The following is a 25,614-nucleotide window of genomic DNA, read 5'->3' as shown; positions in this document are numbered from 1 at the left end:
GGAATGCGGCCCAACAAGCACCTCATGAAGCCCGCATCATCCCAATTCGGGGCATATACATTAACCAGCACCACCTTCTCTCCCTGCAGCCTACCCTTCACCATAATATAGAACATAGAACAGTACAGCACAGAACAAGCCCTTCGGCCCTCGATGTTGTGCCGAGCAATTATCACCCTACTCAAACCCACGTATCCACCCTATACCCGTAACCCAACAACCCCCCCCTTAACCTTACTTTTTTTAGGACACTACGGGCAATTTAGCATGGCCAATCCACCTAATCCGCACATCTTTGGACTGTGGGAGGAAACCGGAGCACCCGGAGGAAACCCACGCACACACGGGGAGGACGTGCAGGCTCCACACAGACAGTGACCCAGCCGGGAATCGAACCTGGGACCCTGGAGCTGTGAAGCATTTATGCTAACCACCATGCTACCCAATATATCTGCCCTCCTTGTCCGACACCACCTCAGCCGCCTCGAACGCCACCCTCTTCCCCACCAGAATCGCCACCCCCCGGTTCTTCGCGTCCAATCCTGAGTGAAAAACCTGCCCCACCCACCCCTTCCTCAGACGAACCTGGTCCGCCACCTTCAAGTGGGTCTCCGGGAGCATAGCCACGTCCGCCTTCAGCCCCTTCAGATGAGAAAATACCCTAGTTCTCTTAACCGGCCCATTCAGTCCCCTCACGTTCCAGGTAATCAGCCGGATCAGAGGGCAACCCGCCCCTCTCCCCCGCCGGCTAGCCATAGCTTATCGACTGCTCGCCCCAGGCCAGCTCGGCCCGCCTGACCCGTTCCCCATGGCGATAACGCCTCTCCTCCACCCCCCCGGCCCACACCAGCTCCTTCCTGGCCATTCCAGCAGCAACCCGGTATCCCCCCCCACCTCCCCAGGCTAGGACCCCTCCTAGCCGCGACGCACCCTTCATGGTACTTCCGTGAGTCAGTTGACTTCTGCTGACCCGGCAGCTCCCGCCAAAACCCATCCCCTCCCAGCATGGGGTCATCCCCCTCTTGCCACACCTCCTTGGCACCGCTTCAGCGCGGGAAAGAAAACCAGTAGAGGCCACACCCCCACCTCCAGCTCCACCCCCCCCCTGCCCCACAGTGCGGGAAACCAGAGGAAAGCCCGCGCTTTCACACTGCCACACCCTACCCTTCTGACGCAGCTCCCCAAAATCCAGTTTCACCCCAACCCCCAGCCCCGTACAGAAGAGAACATATAAAGCACATACCCCCAACGTTCCCCACATACCCCACACCCATACCCAACAGACAAACCCACCCGGAAACAGAGCAAAAAGGAAACCAGCATAAAAAAAACACGTGTCAAAATTGAAGAACAGCAACAGCGAAAACAGCAACGGCCATAGTGTGTCCCCAGACCCTAGTTAGAGTCCAGCTTCTCCGCCTGTACACAGGCTCACGCCTCCTCCGGGGACTCGAAGTAGTGGTGCCGGTCCTTATATGTCACCCACAGATGCGCAGGCTGCAGCATTCCAAATCTGACCTGCTTGGCATGCAGCACCGCCGTCGTCCAGTTGAACCCGGCCCGCCGCTTTGCCACCTCCGCACTCCAGTCCTGGTAGATTCGTACTACCGAATTCGCCCACTTGCTGCTCCTCTCTTTCTTGGCCCAGCGCAGCACACACTCCCGGTCACTAAATCGATGGAACCGCCGGGGGTTAATTTGCCTTAGGCCTCCTGGCTAGCACTCTGTGAGCTCCCTCAAACTCCAGGGGCAAATGGAAGGACCCCGCTCCCATCAACGAGCTCAACATCGTGGTCACGTACGACGGGAGATCCGACCCCTCCAGCCCCTCCGCCAGGCCCAGGATCTTCAAATTCTTTCGCCTCGTGCGAACGTCCAGCTCCTCCAAGCGGTCTTGCCACTTTTTGTGAAGTGCCTCGTGCAACTCCACTTTCCCCACGAGGACCACGGCCTCCTCCTCCCTCTCAGCGGCCTGCTGCTGCAACTCCCGAATGGACACCTCCTGGGCCACCTGGGTCCCAAGCAGCTTGTTGGTAGTCGCATTCAGGGAGTCCAGCAACTCAGCCTTCAGCTCCGCAAAACAGCGCAGAAGAGAGGCTTGCTGCTCCTGCGCCCACTTCCACCAGTCCTCAGGTGTTCTGCCGGCCGCCATTTTGTCCTTCTTCCCCCGCTTTTCTTGGGGAGCTGCTGCAGCTTTTTCCTTTGCCCCACTCCGGGTGAGCACCATAAATTATGGGGAATGCTCCTCTAGACACCTTCCCCCGCCGGGATTCGTCGAGACAGTGCCGTTTGGGGCCCTCAAATCGGCCCAAAAGTCCTTAAGTAGCGGGAGCTGCGGTGCGGCTTAGCTCCGCATAGCCGCAACCGGAAGTTTCCAAAGCCGATTTTCTGACCGCTCCACTCCTAGTCCAGGCCATCCACCGGTGGAGAATCTGAGAAGGAGTGTTCCCACACAGGGAAAAGTCCAAACAGCACCACTACGAGCCCTTAAAAGAGCCCCAAAGTCCGAAAATAGCGGGAGCCACTGAACGTGCGGCTTAGCTCCGCATCACCGCTCCCGGAAGTTCGTCCCCGCTTCTTCAATGGCCTTGGTGAGATCTTTTCACAGTTCTTCCCTCTGCTGCTAGAATTCAGCTTTCATAAAGGCCCTCAAGTCAGCTTGAGGCCTCTAAGCTGGCCCTTCCCCCGCCTGCATGTTTGCAGAGGCTTTTGTCTGCTGCTGCTTCAGCCCAATCTTGCACTGTTTCTGAGGGTCTGATAACCAAGAAACATACTATTCCTGGGGGAAAGTACTCCTCGAGCATTCACTTACGCCTTTTCATCGAAATTCCAACCCGTGCCGCCCAAAAAAGAGCTCTTTTCTGTAACCTTGGGCAGGAGCTGCCTCTGTGTGATCACTCACTCCATGGTGCAGACCGGAAGTCCGTTGCACACCTTTTCTAACTGCTTGTAGAGGTAATACCTTGTGTGGAAATAAATATGGCTAAGATTTTTGGGGAGGTGGTGGTAGCACATTGGTATTGTCACTGGACTAGTAATCCAGGGAAATGCTCTGGGAACCTGGGTTCTAATTCCATCTTGGCAGATGGTGACATTTGAATTCAATAAAAATGTAATTAAAGGTACAAGGATAACCATGAAACCATTGTTTAAAAATGAATCAGTTCACTAACGCCACCACCCAGTGAAGGGCAATTAGGTGTGGGTAATAAATGCTGGCCGAGCCAGCAATTCAAATGAAAGAATTTTATAAAAATAATACCAATATTTTTCAATCCATTGATGAAAATGGGTATGAAATCAAATGCAATAAATGCACAGGCATCTTTTAGAACATAGGAACAGGAGTAGACCATTTGGCTCATCAAGCCTGCTTCACCATTTAACTAGATCATGACTGATAATCGACCACATTATCATACTATCCCTGTATCCCTTGATGTCATTAGCATTCAGAAATTTGTGCCTTGAACATGCTCAATGATTGAGCTTCAAAAGACCTCTGGGGTAGAGTATCCAAAGATTCATCGCCCGCCGAGAGAAGAAATTCTTCCTCATCCCAGTCTTAAATGGCCTGCCCCTTATTCTGAGACTGAGAGAGAGCGTGAGAGAGTGCGAGTGAGAGGGACCAACCCTTGAACTGTGGGATGACCCACAAAATCCCGTGGTGGTTGTGGGCCCAACCTCAGGACCTCACTATCGGCCCGCCCGCTCAAAATGGTGGCCCAGTAGTGCGATTCATAACAGAATGCCTCGCAATCCCCACTGCGCATAAATTTGCATGACAATGGGTAACGAACTGTCTCTGATTTGCACTCCCAACAAGAGCGCCAATCAAAGGTGATTCATCTCCGCCGGGAGAACGTAGTCTCCCAAGCAGAGAATTCCGGCCAGTTACTCCTGTACTCAAACCCCCTTGCAATAAAGGCCAAAATACAATTAGCCTTCCGAATTGCTTGCTGAACCTGCATGCTAGCTTTTAGTGATTCAGGAACAAGGACAGCCAGGTCCCTTTGGATGTCAACACTTCACAACCTCTCTTCCATTCTGTTTTTTCTCCCAAAGTAGATAACTTCACACTTACTATATTTATATATAATCAAGGATTTAAATTACAAAGGAAAATATCAAGTGTTAATGAATGAATCGCAAATGTAATGTAATTCCACTGAAATGAAGACACACAAATGAAAGGCAGGTAAATGGTTTATTTACCAGCTGTACAGCACTACATTAATTAAATGCTTTACCCTAGCTCTCACAACCCCATTGAAATAGAGTATTTTTACATTGTTTTCTCATCAGCTTGACTCCCTTTCCTTCACAAACAGTACAGCTAAATATAAAAAAAACAAAATCAACCCAGAGTCAGCGCTAAAAAGGGGGCAGAAAGCAGATTTAATTGCAATTCACCTAGAACAGAAAAAGAATTTCATGTTGAGTCAGCAAATAAAGCTTCTGACATACTCTTGTGGCACAACTTTCTTGTATCTGCAACAGCGCAAACTTCTTTTAAACTTCACATTACTTTATTTTGCAATACAAAGCACATGGATATACTCACTCTTCAAAACTCTGCCTCGTCCTAGTTTTAAAGGATTAGTTCCATTATGCCCTCTTACAAATACATCAGATACATAATATGAGGTTCAGAGAAGCAAAAAAAATATATAGTTAGGTGGGAGACAGCCAACCTATAGTGGAAATATAAGTAATTAAAATTTACAACATTAAAATCTGCAACTTTAAAGGGATTTGTAGTATGCTGTGAATGTGCTCATTACAATTTGATATTTTCTGCTCTGAACAGCTCAATTTGCAAATTAATTTTTACATGATTCTGCACATATTCACAAACACTGAAGAGTTTGACTCTTTGTGACAAATGTAATTTGTAAACGTCTCAAGCAGTGGTTAAAATGTTACTCTCCTGCACTTTGATACATAATCACTAGAAAAGATTAAAATGTAAAAAAGTTATCTACAACAAGCATGACCATTTTTTTTTGAGATGCCCTGTACAAAAAAGTGAAAACACACAACAGCCGTCAGTGTTACTATGGATGGTCGGTTGTAAAATAATTCATGTGGCTTGAACTTAATTTAACAGTAACACAATGATTTTCAATCAGTGATTTGCATTCTGAGACGCCCAACTATAGCGGAAGAAACCAAAGTTGTATATTATCATTTACAATTGGGTTGCACAAAAACATGACCATACATCCAAAAATTCACAATTCTTTTGTATTTAAAGTTTACTACAAGTCAAATTTCCACCTGCCCAGCTCTTGAGTATAGCAGGGTGTTATGGTAAAAATAGCCTATGTTCTTTGCAACATATATATATATATATATCACAATGGTTCGTGCCACTGGGAAACAATTCTCTTATTATGCAAAAAGAGCTACGGCACAGATACTGTACACAATCGTTATTTAAGGGCATGAACTATTTTACTGCCTTGTGTACATAAAGTGTACAAAGCATCTCATGGTATATACCATTTTGGTTCTGAGAAATCATTGTGAAATTGTATTGGGTACAATTTTTGTAACAAATAAAATAACAATTTCTGATTCATAAATAGCATTCTATGCTATAAAAGGGGAACCTAGTCTAAACTTATTTTAGCTTCCTGGATGAGAAATTCTCTCTAGTACTCAGAAGATTAAATGGTCTAAATCATTTTATAGAAGCATGTGTCAAAGCAAAAATACATGTAATCTTATTCCGCAGGGCCATATTATTAGCATGCCTGGCCTTCCTCCATCACCGGTCCATCATACTAAGGATCATCTCAGGTGTGATGTCTCCATTCTGAGCCTCAGTTCCTGATTGCACCTGCACATCTTCAGCCTCAGGCTCTTTCTTTATCTCAACAATGATGTTTTCGATAGTTGTACTCCCTGGTTCTTGCAACTGTTGAACTGTGCCTGCTGAGATGAAAAAGGAACAAGCTCAATGTCAAAGTTAAAATAAACTACAAAATCCAAAATGTGCTTTTAAAAGTGCAGGGAATCATGTCCTGATCAAATCTGCCCCATTCCAACAAAAAACTGGAAGTAAATCTCAACAAATGCAATGCTCTGTGGACTTTAAAACAGACCAGGCAGCCGGCGGCGCAGTGGTTAGCATTGCTGCCTCACGGTGCCGAGGTTTGTGAAGTAAAAATGGGAAAACATGTCATTTGAAACATGGAAGTCTGGCAAAACCTGACCCGAGGGTACATGGGCAAATGTAGGGAAAAATCCCACGAAAGGTTAACAGCAGCAGCAAAAGGTGGTTTTGAAATGCAGTTAGCCTTTATCAAACAGGCGTTAAGAAAACAGCTTGTGATTGCTCAAGCTGTAAAACTGATGCATGTCTTTCAAGTTAAAGCAGATTGAACTTTTAATTACATTCTTTGAAGTTAATTATTTTTGTAAGCAGTTATTAAAGAATTGCCAGGATCTTCAGTTGAATTAAGTGACAAATATTTAGTTTTGAAATCTTGCTGACACCAGTTGAATATGGGAAGCTGGAGACGACTATCCATGAGAGCACAAGTTAACCCCAAATCGGAGTCAGAGTTCTGACAAGCTACGGGCACTATTTGGTGATAAAGCAACTTTAGAAGTGACAGGAACCAGAACCCCTCTAGGATCAAAGCACTTTTGAACATTACAAAGGAAAAAAATGTAATCAGAGTTCGATAAGCTAAAGTCATGCTCAACATCAATACATAGTCGTGTTAGAAGTAATTAAGATTAAAGATACCTTGAACAATCAAGAGCAAAACAAAGTTACTATACGATAATGTCATATAAACTTCATAACTGCTAGAAGGGAAATATAAACCCTAAATCGGTAACAGCCAGCAGAGTCAGCTCTCATAGCTGTCCTCAGTACATGGTTCGGATAGAACACGGAAACCGAGCAGAACAGCGAAGCCATCTGAGGAAGACCAAAAGTTAAAGAACAAAGGTTGTCAAGGAAGACCTGAAGGTCTAACAACTGACCAGGAGAATCCAAAGAAAAGATCTTTTTACCTTTCTGTAAAAACAGTGATTTCATCTTTTAAAAGAAAAAAATATTACAAAGTCTACTTACTTAGCAACGCGGGACCCAGGATCGATGCTACTAAGTGTTAAGTAGATGAAATCATTTGTGAAGATATGGGTCATACCGGGGGATAACTTGAAAATATAGATTGACCCGAATAGCACCCACTTAAGTCTGCATAGGAGTCAGGGAGTGACAATCCCTGTTCACCATTTAGAATGTCTTATTGACCCTTTTTGGTACAGGGGAATTCTAAGAATAGTGGTGAGTTTTTTTACTTCAGGACCCAGGTTCGATCCCAGCCCTGGGTCACTGCCCATGTGGAGTTTGCACATTCTTCCCGTGTTGCGTTGGTTTCGCTCCCTCAACCCAAAGATGTGCAGGCTGGGTGGATTGGCCACATTAAATTGCCCTTCAAATGAAAAAAAGAATTGGGTACTCTAAATTTATATTAAAAAAACCAGATCTGGTTCTGCTACAGGTGGCTAAAAGTCCAGTTCACTACATGTACCAAATTGCCAATCTCAGCCATGTGTTCCCTATTTATGACAAGAAAATCCAAAGGACAGCCATTTTAGATCTATTTTCACGAATTCAGCTTCAGCACATTATTGTTGGCCTAAAAACCAAATTTCTTTAGATAAGTGAGACATTTAAGTATTGACTGCTTTGGACTTTCGGTGGTGGCATACAAGTGGAAGTCGCACATTGGGTAGCTCCTGCTCTAGGCTCTGGTTATTGGAGTTTAATGCTCGGTTTCAGGGGCAGCTTTTGAACAAGCTGGTGGAAGGCATAAGGAAGGAGGGGAATGACCCAGAAAAAAGCCGCGGGAAAGAAGGGGGCGAGTAAAGGTTCGCCGCCAACTGAACAGGTCACTCTGGCAGCAGGAAAGGTGACGGAGGCTGGATCGCTGGGTGGGGCCACACTCATCACAGTGGATACTCTGACCAAGGTGATGGTCAGAGAATTCAAGAGGCAGTTCACTAAGCACATGAAGGTGCTACGAAAGGCGATGCTGGCTGCAATGAAGGAGTGGGTGAAGTAAGTGATTGCCTCTCTGAAGGCAGCGGTGTCCAAGATATCGGCTGTGGTACAGGAGCAAGCCTTTACGAATTGTGGGCTTGTCTTAGGGGGTGGAGGGCCCCGAGGCTGACTTGAATACTTTGTGAAGATGTTGGCAGAGTTGTTGTGTGTGGGGGGGAGGGGAGAAAGAGAGAGAGAGAGAGAGAGAAAAAGAGAGAGCGAGAAATAATTCTCCCGATGAGCTGGACAGGGCTCATTGGTCGCTTAGGCCCAAGCCGAAAGCAAATGAGCCACCAACGGCGGTTCTAATTTGCTTTCACAAGTTTCATGTTAAGGAGGAGGTCCCAAGTTGGGTGAAGCAAAGGCATGAGGTGAGGATCCGACGGTGGAGCTGGCAAGAAGGTGGGCACCTTTCGGACAGGTGAATGTGGCACTCTACAGTAATGGTGTGAGGTTTGGCATGGTCTGTCCAGGGAAGCAGAGGGTGACCTACAACTCAAAAGACTTCTACTTCAAGATGGAGGCGTTCGGGAAGGCTGAAGGATTGGGACTGAAATGAGGGATGGGGTTGGGAGGCGGACTTGAAGTGAGGGGATGGGGGCTTTGCTCAGCCTTTATTTCTCAATTTTGGTTATTATTTGCTTTGTATGGGGGGGGGGGGGGGGGCGGCACACGGGTTTTCAGGTTAGTTGAATGGGAAAGGGTAGTTTATCTTTGTTACAGGCTAAATTTGGTTACAGTTATATTGGACTTTGGGGTTATGACGGTTTTCTGGGGTGTGGTTTTTGCATTTTTTTTTTGTTTGTCTTTGTTTTCAGGGGCCATGGGGGAGGCGTTTGGGAGGAGGGGAGCCTGGGCAGGACCTCAACACTGGCAAGCGACGGTTGGCTAGAGAACGGGAGTGTGGTGGCATTGGGGGGGGGGAGAAGAAGAAGGAGACAGAAAGGCTGCGGTCGTTGGAAACTGGTCAAACAGGTTTTGATGAGCCTGGGAGGTGTGAAAGGTGGGGGGGATGGGATCCATACTGGGAGAGGTGTTTTCAAGAGAAAGCGGATGGGGGGATTTCGAAGGTAAAAAAGGGAAGGGCAGGGCCCGGGGTTATGATGATGCCGGACAGGAGGTGCGTGTGTGAGAGCCCCACCGGTCAGAATATTAATGTGAAACGTGAGGGGGTTAGGAGGTCGAAGGTCTTTATACATGTAAAGAGCTTAAAGGCCGACATGATGATGTTGCAGGAGACCCATCTGAGGGTGAATGATCAGGTGAGGCTTAGGAAGGGTTGGGTGAGTCAGCTTTTCCATTCAGGGTTCAATAGCAGAGCTCAGGGGTTAGTGGTATTGGTGGGCAAGAGGGTAAGGTTTCAGATGGAGAGTGTGGTGGCGGACTAAGCACGTGTGAAGTAACTGGGCATTAGAGGGGAGGTTGGTGGCACTGACAAACGAATATCGGGACGGTGATTGAGGAATAAGTCGGGTTTAATTGCACGGGGGGGGGGGGGGGGGGGGGGGGGGAGTTTTGCAGTTGGTGGTTTGGGATGCTCTGAAGGCAGTAGTGAGGGAGGAGGTGATTTTGTTCAAGACAAAGGTGGACAAGGTCAAAGTACAATACAGCAGAGGAACAGGCCCTTCAAGCCTGTACCGGTCATGGTACCACCCGTGGCCAAAACTCTCAGCACTTCCTAGTGCTGTATCCCTCTATACCCATCCTATCCATGGGCGCAATTCTCCAAAATGGAGACTAAGAGTTGCGTTGCGTTTCACGACGGAGTGAAACAGGCGCGGGGACAACTGACTCTGGTCCCCACAGGGGGCCAGCACGGCGCTGGAGCGATTCATGCCGCTCCAGCCTCCCTTCCCGGTGCCAAATGGGCGCCGTGCCAACGCACACATGCGCAGTTGGGCTGTGCCAACCCGCGCATGCGTGGGGGACTTCTTCAACGCTTCGGCGCCGACGCATTTGAATGCCTTTTGAACGCTGTTAATGTATCTGCTTCCACAACCTCCCCTGGCAATGCGTTCCAGGCACTCACCACCCTCTGCATAAAAAACCTGCCTTGCACAACTCCTCTAAACTTTGCTCCACGGACCTTAAACCTATGCCCCCGGTTACTGATCCCTCCACCCTGGAAAAAGAGTGCCTGTCCATCCACTTTATCAGTCACCCCACAATCTCTGTCATTCTAATGAAAACAGTTCGAGTCTATCAGCCTCTCCACATAACACCATCCAGACCAGACAACATCCTGGTAAACTTCCTCTGCACCCTCTCCAAAGCCTCATATCCTTCTGGGAGTGTGGCAACCAGAATTGTGCGCAATATTCCAAGTGCAGTTGCACCAAGGTTCTATACAACTGTAGCATGACTTGCCAGTTTTTATACCCGATGCCCATCCAATGAAGGCAAGGATTCTGTATGTTTTCTTGACTACCTGTCCACTTGTGTTGCCACTTCAATGATCTGTGGACCTACACACCCATATCTCTCTGACGTTCTATATTCCTAAGAGTTTTGCCATTTGCGGTATATTTCCCCTCTATATTAGACAGGCTTAGTTTAGCTCAGTGGGCTAGACAGCTGGTTTGTGATGCAGAACAAGGCCAGCAGAGCGGGTACAAGGCAGAGGTGCCCTATTGCCCGTACCAGCTGAGAATTCCGAATTCTCCCTCAGTGCACCCAAACAGGCGTCGGAATGTGGCGGCTAGGGGCTTTTAACAGTAACTTCAGTGCAGTGTTAATGGAAGTCTACCTGTGACAATAAAGATTTATATTTATAATGACTTACCAAAATGCATTACCTCACATTTGCCATTTTTCTACCCAAGTCTCCAACCTATCTATGTCCTGCTGTATCTTCTGACAATCCTCAACACTATCTGCCACTCCACCAACCTTGGTGTCATCCACGAACTTACTAATCAGACCGGCGACATTTTCCTCCAAATCGTTTATGTACACTACAAACAACAGAGGCCCAAGCACAGATCCCTGCGGAACACCACTAGTCACAATCTTCCATTCAGAAAAACATCCTTCTGCTGCTACCCTTTGCCTTCGCTGACCGAGCCAGTTCTGTGTCCATCTTACCACCTCACCTCTGACCCTGTGTAACTTCACCTTTTGTACCAGTCTGCCATGAGGCACCTTGTCAAAGGCTTTACTGAAGTCCATGTAAACAACATCCACCACCCTCCCGATATCAATCGTCTTTGTCACCTCCTCAAAACACTCGATCAATTTAGTGAGGCACAATCTCCCCTTCACAAAACCATGCTGTCCATTGATTAAAGCGGATATGGGGGGGGAATGCTAAAAATTGATTTTGGAGGTGGATAGGAGATACATGGACATGGGGTCTGGACCCCTTGGCTAAGAGGAAGGAGCTTCAGGCAAGGTTCAAAGTTGTCCACAGGGAAAGTAGTGCGTCAGTTGAGAAGGATGATGGGAGCAGTCAATGAGCATGGGGAAAAGGCAGGACTTATGTTGGCTGGCCAGCTCCAGAGGAAGGTGGCAGCGAAGGAGATGGTTCAGGTGTGGGATAAGCTGGGCAAGTTGGCGGTGGCCCCGGAGCAGATCAATACAGTTTTTGAAGAGTTTTATAAAGGAGCTATATAGGTCGGAGCCACCGGTCGGAGGGGGAGGTTCCCTGCTGCTAAAGAAGGATAAGGACCCAGTGGTGCGTGGATCGTACAGGCTCATATCCCACTAAATGTAGATGGCAAGATATCGGCAAAGGTTCTGGCGGTAAGGTTAAGGGATGCCTTCCGAAGGTGATTGGGGAGGACCAAACGGGATTCACGAAGGGAAGGCAGCTGTATTCGAAGGAGGGAGGTTGCTGAATGTGATCCTGTTTCCGGTGAGGGAAAGGAGTTGGAGGTGGTGGTGGCATTGGACGCAGAGAAGATGTTTGATCAGGTACAGTGAGGTTACTTGATGGCGGTATTGGAAAGATTTGGAATTGAGCCAAAGTTTATGGCGTGGGTTTAGCTGTTGTACAAGGAGCCGATGGTGAGCGTTCGCACTAATAGTATGAATTTGGGGTACTTTACATTGCACCAGGGTACAAGGCAGGGGTGCTCTTTTGCCCTATGCCCCACCTGTTGTTTGCACTGGCTATAGAGCCCTTGGCCATTACGCTCAGGAGCTCAGGGCTATGGAAAGGGATAGCGAGGGGGTGGAGCATAGGGTGTGCTCAAACGCCAATAATCTGCTATTCTAGATCTCGGAACCAAGCACATCGGTGGGGAGTATAGTGGAGCTGCTCCAAAAATTAGGGACTTTTTTTTTTTTAACATAGAATTTACAGTGCAGAAGGAGGCCATTCGGCACATCGAGTCTGCACCGGCTCCTGGAAAGACTTCTCGGGGTTTAAATTGAACGTAAGCAAGTGTGAGTGTTTCATAGTTTCCCAGCCATCAGTAGGGGCGGGGGGCTGACATTCAGTTTGGTGGTAAAGCAATTAGGCCTCTCACACTTATTGTACTTTTATTGGGAGGCGAATGTGGAGAAGGTGCAGAGCTGGGCCATCGGAAGCTCCCGATGGTTCCAGGAAGGTACTTGGTGGTGGCCACTTTGAAGATTTGGAGGCAGTTTAGGTAACATTTTAAATTGGGGCCGGGTCCAGGGAGGATGCCACTTAGGGGGAGGGGAGTTGTTTTGGCGATTTATGGGAAGATTCTAGAGGAGGAGGACAGGGTGTCTATGGAGAGGCTTACGGCAAAGTGGGAGGAGCTTGTGGGGGTGATGGAAGAGGGATGTGATGTGACGTGCAGCAGAGGGTAAATGCCTCAATCTGGAGTGCGATGCTAGGGCTGAGACAGTTGAACATAGAATATTACAGCGCAGTATAGGCCCTTCGGCCCTCGATGTTGTGCCGACCTGTGAAACCAATCTAAAGCCCATCTACACTATTCCCTTATCATCCATATGTTTATCCAATGTCCATTTAAATGCCCTTAATGTCGACGAGTCCACTACTGTTGCAGGCAGACATTCCACGCCCTTACTCTCCAAGTAAAGAACCTACCTCTGACATCTGTCCGACATCTATCTCCCCTCAAATTAAAGCTATGTCCCCTCGTGCTAGCCATCACTATCTGAGGAAAAAGGCACTCACTGCCCACCCTATCTAATCCTCTGATCATTTTGTATGTCCCAATTAAGTCACCTCTTAACCTTCCCTCTAACGAAAACAGCCTCAAGTCCCTCAGCCTTTCCTCATAAGATCTTCCCTCCATACCAGGCAACATCCTGGTAAATCTCCTCTGCACTCGTTCCAATGCTTCCACATCCTTCCTATAATGCGGCGACCAGAACTGCATGCAATACTCCAAATGCGGCTGCACCAGAGTTTTGTACAGCTGCAACATGACCCCATGGCTCCGAAACTCAATCCCTCTACCAATAAAAGCTAACACACCATACGCCTTCTTAACAACCCTATCAACCTGGGTGGCATCTTTCAGGGATCTATGTACATCGACACCGAGATCTCTCTGCTCATCCACACTACCAAGAATCTTACCATTAGCCCAGTACTCTGTCTTCCTGTTATTCCTTCCAAAATGAATCACCTCACACTTTTCTGCATTAAACTCCATTTGCCACCTCTCGGCCCAGCTCTGCAGCTTATCTATGTCCTTCTGTAACCTGCAACATCCTTTCGCACTGTCCACAACTCCACCGACTTTACTGTCATCTGCAAATTTACTCACCCATCCTTCTACGCCCTTCTCCAGGTCATTTATAAAAATGACAAGTAGCAGTGGCCCAAAAACAGATCCTTGTGGTACACCACTAGTAACTGAACTCTAGGCTGAACATTTCCCATCTTACAGCGAGCCAATTTCTGATCCAAATTGCTAAATCACCCTGAATCCCGTGCCTCTGTATTTTCTGCAATAGCCTACCGTCGGCAACTTTATCAAACGCTTTACTGAAATCCATATACATCACATTAACTGCTTTACCCTCGTCCACCTGTTCGGTCATCTTCTCAAAGAACTCAATAAGATTTGTGAGGCACGACCGTGTTGACTATCCCTAATCAAATTATTCCTTTCTAGATGATTATAAATCCTATCTCTTATAAACCTTTCCAAGACTTTTCCCACAACAGAAGTAAGGCTCACTGGTCTATAGTTACCGGGGTTGTCTCTACTCCCCTTCTTGAACAAGGGGACAACATTTGAACAGATAGGAGCTTCATTATAATCTACAAATTAGAAAAGTCCTTGGATTGACTTAAACTCTTAAAAGTTATATGAAAGGAAACAGTATTTCACAAATCTTGGAGCAATGGAATTTATTGAACAATTAAGAAAGACAGCCAGAATCTAAAGTGTAAAGATCAGGAACAACTGCCAAGTATGAAAAGTTGCTGATACCGGTAATAAAGTGAAACAACTGATTTACAAATTAAGAAAACTAAAGGTGACAAGGCCACACTATAGCTTATATCATTTTGAAGTTGAAACCTTGTAGAAAATGAACAAGTAGGATAAAGTTGGAGTCGGAAAGGATAACCCTAATATAACATTAGCTTAACCCAAAAATGACCCGAGTCGAATCTAAGAAAACTCATTAAGAGACACATACATCCAAAAGAAATGCTAACTAAGACACAGACAGATTAATTACATGTCAAGAAAAGTGAGAAAAGTTACAGTCAGGAATGGCGAGCTGGTGAGGAGGTAACTGCACGGTTGCGGTTAGGGTAGCGCCACGCTTCTAAATCGATAAAACTTAACTTTCAAACTGTCAAGCAGACAGGCTGCAGGATGCCAGGTGCAGAGATTAAGTGGCCCCAAATTGCTATAAAAACTGGGGGAGCTGAGCAGAGAATCAGACTATCTTCCTCGGTGATGGGACAAGCAACATGGACAGACCGAGCAGCCCAGAGAATCGAACAGAAGACCAAAAGTTAAAGAAAACGGATTGTCAAGAGAGACTTGAAAGTCTGCAACTGGTCCGAACAGGAAAAGACCTTTATACCTTTCTGCAAAAGTAGTTATTCTCTTTTAACTTGAAAAATAAAGTTAAGTTCAAATTGATAACCTGAAAAAGTGGTTATTAGTATTTTCTTTAAAAAGTTTACTTTATTTCACTTAGCAAGCTGGACCCTTGTGTAAGTTACTAAGTGGTAAGTAAATAAAAGTCTTCTGCTGCGTAGGAGTCGGGGAGTGAGAATCCCTGCTCACCATTTAGAATAAACCGACCCTTTTTGGTATAGGGGGAATTCTAAGAATAGTGGTGAGGTAAAAACTACACTACATACTGTGTCAAGAAACACTCCTGCACACATTGGACAAAAACAAACCTATCTAAAGTGCTCGATCTATAGCGTTTCCAGTCAATATTTGGAAAGTTAAAGTCCCTCAACTACCCTGTTACTTTCGCTCCTATCCAGAATCATCTTTGCAATCCTTTCCTCTACATCTCTGGAACTTTTCGGAGGCCTATAGAAGACTCCCAACAGGGTGACCTCTCCTTTCCTGTTTCTAAACTCAGCCCATACTACCTCAGTAGACGAGTCCTCATTAAACGTCCTTTCTGCCACCGTAATACTGTCCTTGACTAACAATGCCACCCCTCCCCCTCTTTTACTACCTCCCGTGAGCTTACTGAAATATCTAAACCACGGAACCTGCAACAACCATTCCTGTCCCTGCTCTAGCCATGTCTCCGAAATGGCCATAACATGAAAGTCTCAGGTACCAGCCCTTGCTGCAAGTTCACCCACCTTATTCCGGATGCTCCTGGCGCTGAAGTAGACACACTTTAAACCACCTTCCTGCCTGCCGGTACACTCCTGCAACCTTGAAACCTTACTCATGACCTCATTACTCTCAACCTCCTGTATACTGGAGCTACAATTCAGGTTCCCAACCCCGCGCTGAATTAGTTTAAACCCACCGAAGAGCATGAGCAAATTTCCCCCCCAAGGATATTGGTACCCCTCTGGTCCAGGTGTAGACCATCCTGTTTGTAGAGGTCCCACCTACCCCAGAATGAGCCCCAATTATCCAGGTATCTGAAACCCTCCCTCCTGCACCATACCTGTAGCCACGTGTTCAACTGCTCTCTTTCCCTATTCCTCGTCTCGCTAACATGTGGCACGGGTAACAAAGTCATACATAGGGCACACCTCACAAAATCAAACATGAGACAGCTGTTGGAGGGTGTGGAGGATGTCTGTGAGCGATGTGGGAGGGACCCCCCAAACCATGTTTTGGTCCTGCCCGAAGCAAGAAAGGTTTTGGAAGACTGTATTTAGCACAATCTCGCGCATGGGTCTTGCACAAGGATGTGAAGTCCAGTACCCAAGAAGCCATATTTAAGGTTTTGGACCAGCTCGGGTTGCAGGTGGGAGCGGATGTTTTAGCCTTTGCCTCGCTGATTGTTCGTAGACGGGTTTTGTTGAGGTGGAGGTCAGTCTCTCCACCCTGTGCCTCGGTGTGGCAGGGGGACCTGCTGGAGTTTTTGACCTTGGAGGAGGTGATGTTTGAGCTGGGGGGGCTCGAAGGAGAGGTTCTACAATTCTTGGTGTTTGTTTATTATGCACTTTCAGGAGAGGGTCGCCATTGACTGTTGGGGGAGGGTTGGGGTGTTTGTTTTCTTTTTTAATATATTGGGGTTGTTTTTGTTTCTCTTTTGTGTGAATATGATGGATATGTGGCGAATAAAAATATTTTAATAAAGGATTGACTGCTTTGCAAATTGGCAAATCAACAACTTAAGTAACATGATTTCTTATTTGTTTTAATCAATTTCTCAACTAGTTTCATAAAAAAGTTACAACATAGAAGGAGGTCATTTAGCCCATCTTGTCCATGCAAGCCCAAGGACACCCCGGTGCCCTTTCTAATCACACCTTCCTTCATCCAGTCCATAGCCCTATAGCTTAGAGCACTTAAGGTGCAGATCCAGGTACCTATTAAGAGAGTTCAGGGTCTCTGCCTCCGCCATCAACTTGGGCAGCTAATTCCAGACTCTCACCACACTCTGCGTAAAAATATTTTTCCATGTCCCCATTACACCTTCTGCTACTTATCTTGAATCCATGTCTGGTTCTAGAATTCTCCATCAACTATGGAGAGAGAAGGTGCCGAGGGTGGGGGAGGATCCTGCTACAGAGGCAGCGGGGGGGGGGGTTTGGCATTGTCAAACTGCTTCATTATTATTGGGCGGTGAATGGGGACAAGGTGCGGCGGTGGTGGGAAGGAGAATGGGTAGAGGGGGTTCGGATGGAGGAGGAATCTTGTAAAGGGTCTAGTTTGAGGGCTATCGTGACATCAGCGTTGCCAATGGCTCCGAGTAGGTATTCAGGGAGCCCAGTGGTGCAGTCCATGGTGAAGATATGGAATCAGCTGAGGAGGCATTTTAGGGTGGAAAGGATGTCTGTGCTAACGTCGCTGTGCGAAAATGGGTAGAGCTGCCAAGGGGTAGTGAGTTTAGGTATCTACAGGTTAGGGACTTTGCACAAAATGTCTGGAAGGGGTTCCCGAGATTGCCAGGATACACCCTGCTGGAGCGACTGCTGCTTCCGGATGTGGGAGGGGAGGGAAGAATTGGGGATATATACAAGTGGCTGGGGGCGCAGGGAGGCGAGCGGGTGGTGCGAATCAAGGAGAAATAGGAAGCGGAGTTGGGAATGGAGATCAATTGGGGAATATGGAGTGAGGCACTGCAAAGGGTAAACGTGACCTCCTCTTGTGCAAAGATGAGCCTGATACAGTTTAAGGTGGTGCACAGGGTGCATATGACTCGGGCGAGAATTAGTGGGTTCTTTCAAGGGGTAGCAGATGAGTGTGAGAAGTGTAGGCGGGGGCCAGCGAATCATGCACACATGTTTTGTTGTTGTGAAAAATTGGGACGATTCTGGGCGGGAGTGTTCGCGGTCTTAGCCAGGATGGGGGGGGGGGGGGGGGGGGATGATGGGGAGGGGGGTGAAAAGGGAGAAAAATCTGTACAAACTGTATAGTTGATTGTTGGGAAGAATATTTCCCGGGATATTTATTTGCTGTAACCTACTTTGATACAAGTTTGAATAAAATGCGTTTTTAAAAAAAAGAAAGAATTCTCCACCAAGGGAAAACATCTTATCCTGTCCACCTTATCCCTTCCTCTCTATTTTGTACACCTCAATTAAGTCACCCCTCGGCCTTCATTGTTTCAAAGAAAATAACCCAAACATATCCAAACTATCCTTGCAGCTGCGCTTTTCTAGCCCTGACAATATTCTTGTAAACCTCCTCTCCACTCTATCCAGAGCAATAACATCCTTCCTGCAATGTGATGACCAGAATTGCACACAATATTCCAGTTTTGGCCTCACCAGTGTTTTATACAATTGCAACATTATACAGTATCCATACTTTCATATTTTATACCTCTGACAATGAAGGAGAGCATTCCTGCTCCATCCTGCCGCTCCACATTTCTACCTCGCCCTGCTGGCAGGATGCTCCGTTACGCCGGCCGGTCAATGGGGTTGTCATTGTGGGGCAGCCCCACGCCGTCGGGAAACCCCTGGCTGCTGGCAAAACGGAGCATCTCGCCAGCGGAGAATCCCGCCACTTGTCTACTTGAACTGCTGCCTTTAGAGACCTGTGTATCTGTAGGCTATGATTTCTCACTTCATCTATGCCTCTTAGGATATTCCCGTTTATTGTGTACTCTTTACAACTGTTTGACCTCTCTAAATGCATGACCTCACATTTTTGTGTTAAATGCCATCTGCCACTATCGCCCACTCCACCAATCCATCTATGTAGTTTTGAAGATTATAGCTATCCTCTAAACCACTCGGCCAATCTTTGTGTCATCTGCAAATTTCCCAATCATGCTCCCCATGTTCACGTCCAAATCGTGAATGTATAGCACAAACAAGGTTCCCAATACCAAGCCCTATGGAACACCAATTGAAACAACTTTCCAATTGCAACGGCAGCCATTGACCATTATCCTTTTGTTTCCTGTTTCGAAGCCAATTTTTATCCAGTTTGCCACATTGTCCTGTATCCCACAGGCTTTCACTTTCTTGAACAACCTGCCATGTGACTTTGTCAAACGTCTTGCTACAATCCATGTACACCACATCCATTGTACTATCAACCCTTCTTGTCACTTCCTCAAAGAATTCAATCAAATTTATGAGGCAAGAGCTTCCTTTAACAAATCCATGCTGACTATCCCCGACTAGTCCATGCCTTTTTATCTGACAGTTAATCCTATCTCTCAAGATTGATTCTACTAATTTGCCCACCACTGACGTAAGACTATCTGGCCTATAATTGCTCAACATTTCCTTTGACCCCCTTTTAAACAATGGTAGCACGTTTGCATTTCTCCAGTCCTCTGGTACCTCCCCTATGTTGAGTGAGGATTGGAAAAACATCCTCTTGAGCATCTATCTCCTCCCTGACCTCCTTCAGTAGCCTCGGAAACAACCATCTGGCCCTGGCGACTTATCAACTTTCAAGGACTTCCTCTTTAAAAATTTTCTAATTAAGGTGCAATTTAGCGTGGCCAATCCACCTACCCTGCACATCGTTGGCTTGTGGGATTGAGACCCACCCAGACACAAGGAGAACGTGCAAACTCCACATGGAAAGTGACAAACCCGGGTCCTTGGCCCCAAACATCCAAGGGTTTCAATCCTTCGAGTACATCCTCTCTCTATTATCCCATCCAGTACCTCAGTGTCCTTCCTGGATTACTACATCTGCATCATCCATGTCATTTGTAAACACGGAGGCAAAATATTCATTTAAAACCCTTCCCACAGTCTCTGCACCTACACACAAGTTCCCCATCTCTTTTATCTCTGATAGGTCCCACCTTTCCCTTAACTAACCGTTTACCATTAATATATTTATAAAACATCATTGGGTTTTCCTTAGCTTTACTTGCTCATCTTTTTTCATGGCGTCTCGTTGATTTCCTTATTGGCTTCGTCCCTGCACTTTCTACACTCATCTAGGCTATCTGCAGTGCTTAGTTCGTTATGTCTATTGTACACTTTCTTTTTCTGTTTGATCTTCCTCTGTATTCCTCTAGACAACCAGGGAGTCAGATTTGTCACTACAACACTTACTTTTGGAGGGGACGTGTCTACTTTATACGTTTATGATCTCCCAGTTCAATGCTTCCCACTGGTTTTCCACAGATTAATTCTCTAGCAGTGCTGGCCAGTCCATCTCAGCCAAATCCCTTCTCATTTCTACTAAATTTGCCATCTCCCAGTATAAAATTTTTACTCCTGCTTTTTCCCTGCCCTTTTCCATGGTAATACTGAATCTAACTGAATTGTTATCGTTATTCCCAATATGGTCACCAACTGTCACCTCACCCATTGCCCTTATTAGTTCCCCAAGACTAGGTCCAGAATTACATCACATCTTTAAAAAAAAACATTTTATTGAGCTATTTCTTTGGCATTGTAACAGCAACAAAATAAACAATGTACATAACAAGAAATATATTAACATAGTGCAAATACCACCTCCTTCTCCCGCAGGTCCCATTACTTACCCCCCTAATCTACGCCAGCCTAACCTCCCGCCCTTCTGCTGACGATTAATTATCTGCAAAGAAGTCGACGAATGGTTGCCACCTCCGGGCAAACCCTAACAGAGACCCTCTCATGGCGAACTTAATTTTCTCCAGGCAGAGGAAGCCAGCCATGTCCAATAGCCAGGTCTCCAATTTCAGGGGCTTTGAGTCCCTCCATGGCAGTAATTTCTGCCTCCAGGCTAACAGGGAAGCAAAGGCCAGAACATCTGCCTTTCTCCTCCTGGATTCCCGGATCCTGCGACACCCCGAAAATCGCCACTTCTGGACTCATTACCAGCCTCCTATTTAATACCTTGGACATGACATCGGCAAACCTGTCAAAATCCCCTCAGTTTTGGACATGCCCAGAACATGTGGACATGGTTCGTGGCTCCCCCCCCCCCACACACACTTTGCACACCTGTCTTCCACTCCAAAGAATTTGCTCATCAGGGCCACTGTCATGTGAGCCCAGTGAACAACCGTAAATTGGATCAGGCTGAGCCTGGCACATGTTGCGGTCGCGTTGACCCTACTCAGCGCGTCCGCCCAAAGGCCCCCCTCTAACTCTCCCTCCAGCTCTTCCTCCCACTTTTGCTTCAGCTCCTTGGTCTGCATCTCCTCCGATCCCATAAGCTCTTTATCCATGTCCGAGATGCTCCCCTCTCCTATCCAGCCTCTAGAAACCAACCTATCTTGAATCCCCCTAAGCGGCAGGAGTGGGAAGGTTGGTAGCTGCTTCAGCAAAAAGTCCCGCACCTGCAGACATCGAAATTCATTTCCCCCACCAATGCAAACTTCTCCTCCAGCGCCCTCATACTCTGGAAGCTTCCTTGTATAAACAAGTCCCCCATCCTCTCGATCCTTGCTCTCTGCCAAATTCGGAACCCCCCGTCCATCCTACCCGGGATAAACCGGTGATTATCGCAGATTGGGGACCACACCGATACCCCCTCTGCTCCCACATGTCTCCTCCACTGCCCCCAGGCTCTCAGGGCCGCCACCACCACTGGAGTGGTGAAGTACCGCACCGGCGGGAACGGCAGAGGCGCTGTTACGAGCGCCCCCAGACTTGTGCCCTTGCAAGAAGCCACCTCCATGCGCACCCACGCCGGCTCCCCCTCACCAGCCACCTCCTCACCATGGCTATATTAGCCGCCCAGTAATAATTGCTGAAATTCGGCAGCGCCAGCCCACCATCACCCCGACTCCACTCGAGGGGACTTGCCCACCCCCCCCACCACACGAAGCCCACAATAACTTTATTGACCTGCTTTAAAAAGGACCGCAGGATGAAGATGGGAAGGCATTGAAAAACGAATAGGGATCTTGGGAGGACCGCCATTTTTACCATTTGAACTCTGCCCGCCAGAGACAACGGGAGCACATCCCATCTCCGGAAATCCTCCTTCATCTGATCCACCAGCCGGGCCAAATTCAATATGTGAAGCCTGCACCAATCCTTAGCGACATGGATACCTAGGTACCTGAAACTGTCCCCAACCACTCTGAACGGCAATTCCCCCAGTCGCCTCTCCTGATCCCTCGCTTGGACCACAAACATCTCGCTCTTCCCCATTTGAGCTGATACCCCTAAGTGGTAAAGCGAAAAGTGCAGAGGATACTGGAAGTCTGCAGAGGGATTTGGATAGGTTAAGTGAATGGGCTTGGGTCTGGCAGATGGAATACAATGTTGACAAATGTGAGGTTATCCATTTTGGTAGGAATAACAGCAAACGGGATTATTATTTAAACGATAAAATATTAAAGCATGCCGCTATGCAGAGAGACCTGGGTGTGCTAGTGCATGAGTCACAGAAAGTTGGTTTACAGGTGCAACAGGTGATTAAGAAGGCAAATGGAATTTTGTCCTTCATTGCTAGAGGGATGGAGTTTAAGACTAGGGAGGTTATGTTGCAATTGTATAAGGTGTTAGTGAGGCCACACCTGGAGTATTGCGTTCAGTTTTGGTCTCCTTACTTGAGAAAGGACATACCGGCACTGGAGGGTGTGCAGAGGAGATTCACTAGGTTAATCCCAGAGCTGAAGGGGTTGGATTATAAGGAGAGGTTGAGTAGACTGGGACTGTACTCGTTGGAATTTAGAAGGATGAGGGGGGATCTTATAGAAACATTAAAAATTATGAAGGGAATAGATAGGATAGATGCGGGCAGGTTGTTTCCACTGGCGGGTGAAAGCAGAACTACGGGACATAGCCTCAAAATAAGGGGAAGTAGATTTAGGACTGAGTTTAGGAGGAACTTCTTCATCCAAAGGGTTGTGAATCTATGGAATTCCTTGCCCAGTGAAGCAGTTGAGGCTCCTTCATTAAATGTTTTTAAGGTAAAGATAGATAGTTTTTTGAAGAATAAAGGGATTAAGGGTTATGGTGTTCGGGCCAGAAAGTGGAGCTGAGTCCACAAAAGATCAGCCATGATTTCATTGAATGGTGGAGCAGGCTAGAGGGGCCAGATGGCCTACTCCTGCTCCTAGTTCTTATGTTATGTTCTTATGTCAGCAGAACCAATCCCCCCCTTCCTCCCCAGCAACACTACTTCAAAACCTAACCCATCTGCTAAACTAAAAATATGCACACCCCCCACTGTGCTCCCGCGAGCTAGCTCACCCAGCTAGCATGGTGGCCCCCGGCGCCAAGAAGTCTCCCACCTATTGTTCCTTCGCTCCCCCCCCCCCAGCTCATACAAACAAATTCCCTCATCTAACAAACCCCAACAGCAAGAAAACACAAAAACGAAAGCATCACCTACCAAAACTCAAACAAACAGGCACGCCTCCATCCCACAAAAGTGCACATCAATACAAACATAAGGGACATTACCAACATCCACAGAGAAAAGAACCCAAAAACGAAAAATCAACCCCGCCCCGGCTTTTCTTATACAGAACCCCCAAAACAGAAACGAAACAGTAAGAGGAGGCCATCACCAATTTAAAACAGGAAAACAAAACACAAAAACAAGGGGGAAAAAGGGCCCAATATAGGCCAACAAGTTGTCTCAAAGCTCGAGAGTTCTCAGACCCCCACCAGTCCTTTTCTTTTTAGCAAAGTCCAGCGTCTCATCGGGTGACTCAAAATAGTGATGCTGGTCCTCATTTGTGACCCAAAGACTAGCCGGATGCAGCAGACCGAACTTCACCTGCTTCTTGAAGAAAATAGACTTGACTTTGTTAAAGCCTGCTCTCTTTCTCACCACCTCCACGCTCAAGTCCTGGTACACCCGGAGGATACAGTTGTCCTACTTACAACTCCGCGTTCGTTTGGCCCACAGAAGAATGCATTCCTTGTCCAGGAACCTATGGAATCTCACCACCATTTCCCTCAGAGGGTCCTCCGCTCGCGGCTTCCTTGCCAGCGCTCTGTATGCCCTGTCCACCTCCAACGGTCAGGGGAATGCCCCCTCCCCCAACAGTTTTTCGAACATACCTGCTACGCATGCCCCAGCGTCTGCTCCCTCAACCCCCTCCGGGTGCCCGACAATTCTTAAGTTCTGCCGGCGGGACCGATTCTCAAGGTCCTCCACCTTCTCCAGTAGCCTTTTCTGCTGGCCCGAAGCATCCCCACCTTCAGTTTCACTGCTGTTTGATGCTCCTCCTGCTTAGCCAGCGCCTTTTCAAGCTTCTGGATCGCCCGATCCTGGGCGTCCAATCTATGCTCTAGCCGATCGATCGATTCTTTAATCGGGTCCAAACATTCCCGCTTCTGCTTGGCAAAACCATCTTGGATGGCCTGCATCACCTGCTCCGTTGGTCGCTGCGCCGCCACCCCAGGGGTCCGGTCCTCGGCCATACTGTCTCCTGCTGCAGCTTGAACACAGCTCTTGGCTAACTTATTATTTCTGCCTTTTCGTGCACTTCTGGTTCTTTGCTCCATACACTAATACTTGGAAACGGTGCCCAATTGCCTTAGCCTTCAAATCCACCGTTTAAAACCAGGAAAAAGTCCGGGGGAAAAGGTCCAAAGATCCCACCAACTGTGCGACTTACTCCTTCATAGCCGCCACCGGAAGTCAGAATTACATCACATCTTGTTGGGCTCGCTCGTCACTAAATAGATTAAAACATTTTCCTGGACACATTACATGAATTTCTCTCCCTCAGTTCCCCATACATTGTTAGATTCCTAGTTGATATTGGGCTAGCTAAAGTCTCCTACTATGATTGCCCTCCTGTGCTTACAGGCATAAATTTGCCTACATATTTACTCTTCTATTTCCCTTTCATAATTTTGGAGTCTATACTCCCAGTAGTGTTATTGCCCCTATTTTATTTCCAAGTTCAACCCATAAAGCCTAGCTTGATGACTCATTTAGTAAGTCATCCCTTCTCACAATGAAATTGATTCCCTAATCATTAGTGCTACTCCCCCTCCTTTTTTATCTCCCTCCCACCCGTGCCAACTGTATCCAGGGATACTGAGCTGCAAATTTTGCCCCTTTTTAAAATATATATTTTTATTGGCATTTATGCACAGTAAAACTTTACGTTCATATTTACAGTGCTTGCCATTCTTATGTACAAGCATTCTTGGTGTCCCTCCACCCCCTCCTTGGCATCCCCCTCTCTCGTTCAGGCTGTTCTGTCCCCGAGCTATTCTCCCCTTTGCTTGCTCCCCCCCCCCCCCCAATGTTTTCTGTTGCCAGCCTTGTGGGTTTGGCTTCTCCCTGTAGTTCCCCTGAGTTTCCTCATCTCTTCCTCCCCCCTTCCCCTTAGAGTTATGTATCCCTGTCTGCTTTCTCCCGTCTCTTGCTTTTTCCCTATTCGCTGTTTGCATCGAACAGGTCTTGGAACAGACTGACGAACTGCCCCCATGCTTTGAGGAAGTCTTCTTCCAACCCTCAGATGGTGTACTCGACATTCTCCAAATGGAGAAATTCCACTAGGTCTGTCAGCTAGTTTGCAGCTGTGGCTGATGGAGCTGATCGCCAGCCAAGCAGGATTCTGCAGCATGTGATTAGGGAGGCAAAAGCTAGGGC

At 47.2% G+C, this 25,614-nt stretch overlaps 1 protein-coding gene across 7 annotated transcripts in view; it reads right to left on the bottom strand.

Moving 5' to 3' along the window:
- Positions 1-4,188: 4,188 nt before the first annotated feature.
- Positions 4,189-25,614, bottom strand: part of ctcf (CCCTC-binding factor (zinc finger protein)) — a 71,811-nt gene continuing 50,385 nt past the window's right edge. For 5 of the 7 annotated variants that reach the window (XM_038806780.1, XM_038806786.1, XM_038806783.1 and 2 more), the window contains one exon: positions 4,189-5,940. In XM_038806780.1, coding sequence (XP_038662708.1) covers positions 5,774-5,940 — 167 coding nt within the window. In that variant the 3' untranslated portion in view covers positions 4,189-5,773. The remainder of the gene's footprint in view (positions 5,941-25,614) is intronic. The other 2 variants (XM_038806784.1, XM_038806785.1) reach the window with 1 other exon arrangement.

Source organism: Scyliorhinus canicula, chromosome 9, assembly GCF_902713615.1.
Source record: "Scyliorhinus canicula chromosome 9, sScyCan1.1, whole genome shotgun sequence".
Lineage (NCBI taxonomy): Eukaryota > Metazoa > Chordata > Chondrichthyes > Carcharhiniformes > Scyliorhinidae > Scyliorhinus > Scyliorhinus canicula.
This window is presented reverse-complemented; position numbering and strand designations above follow the sequence as displayed.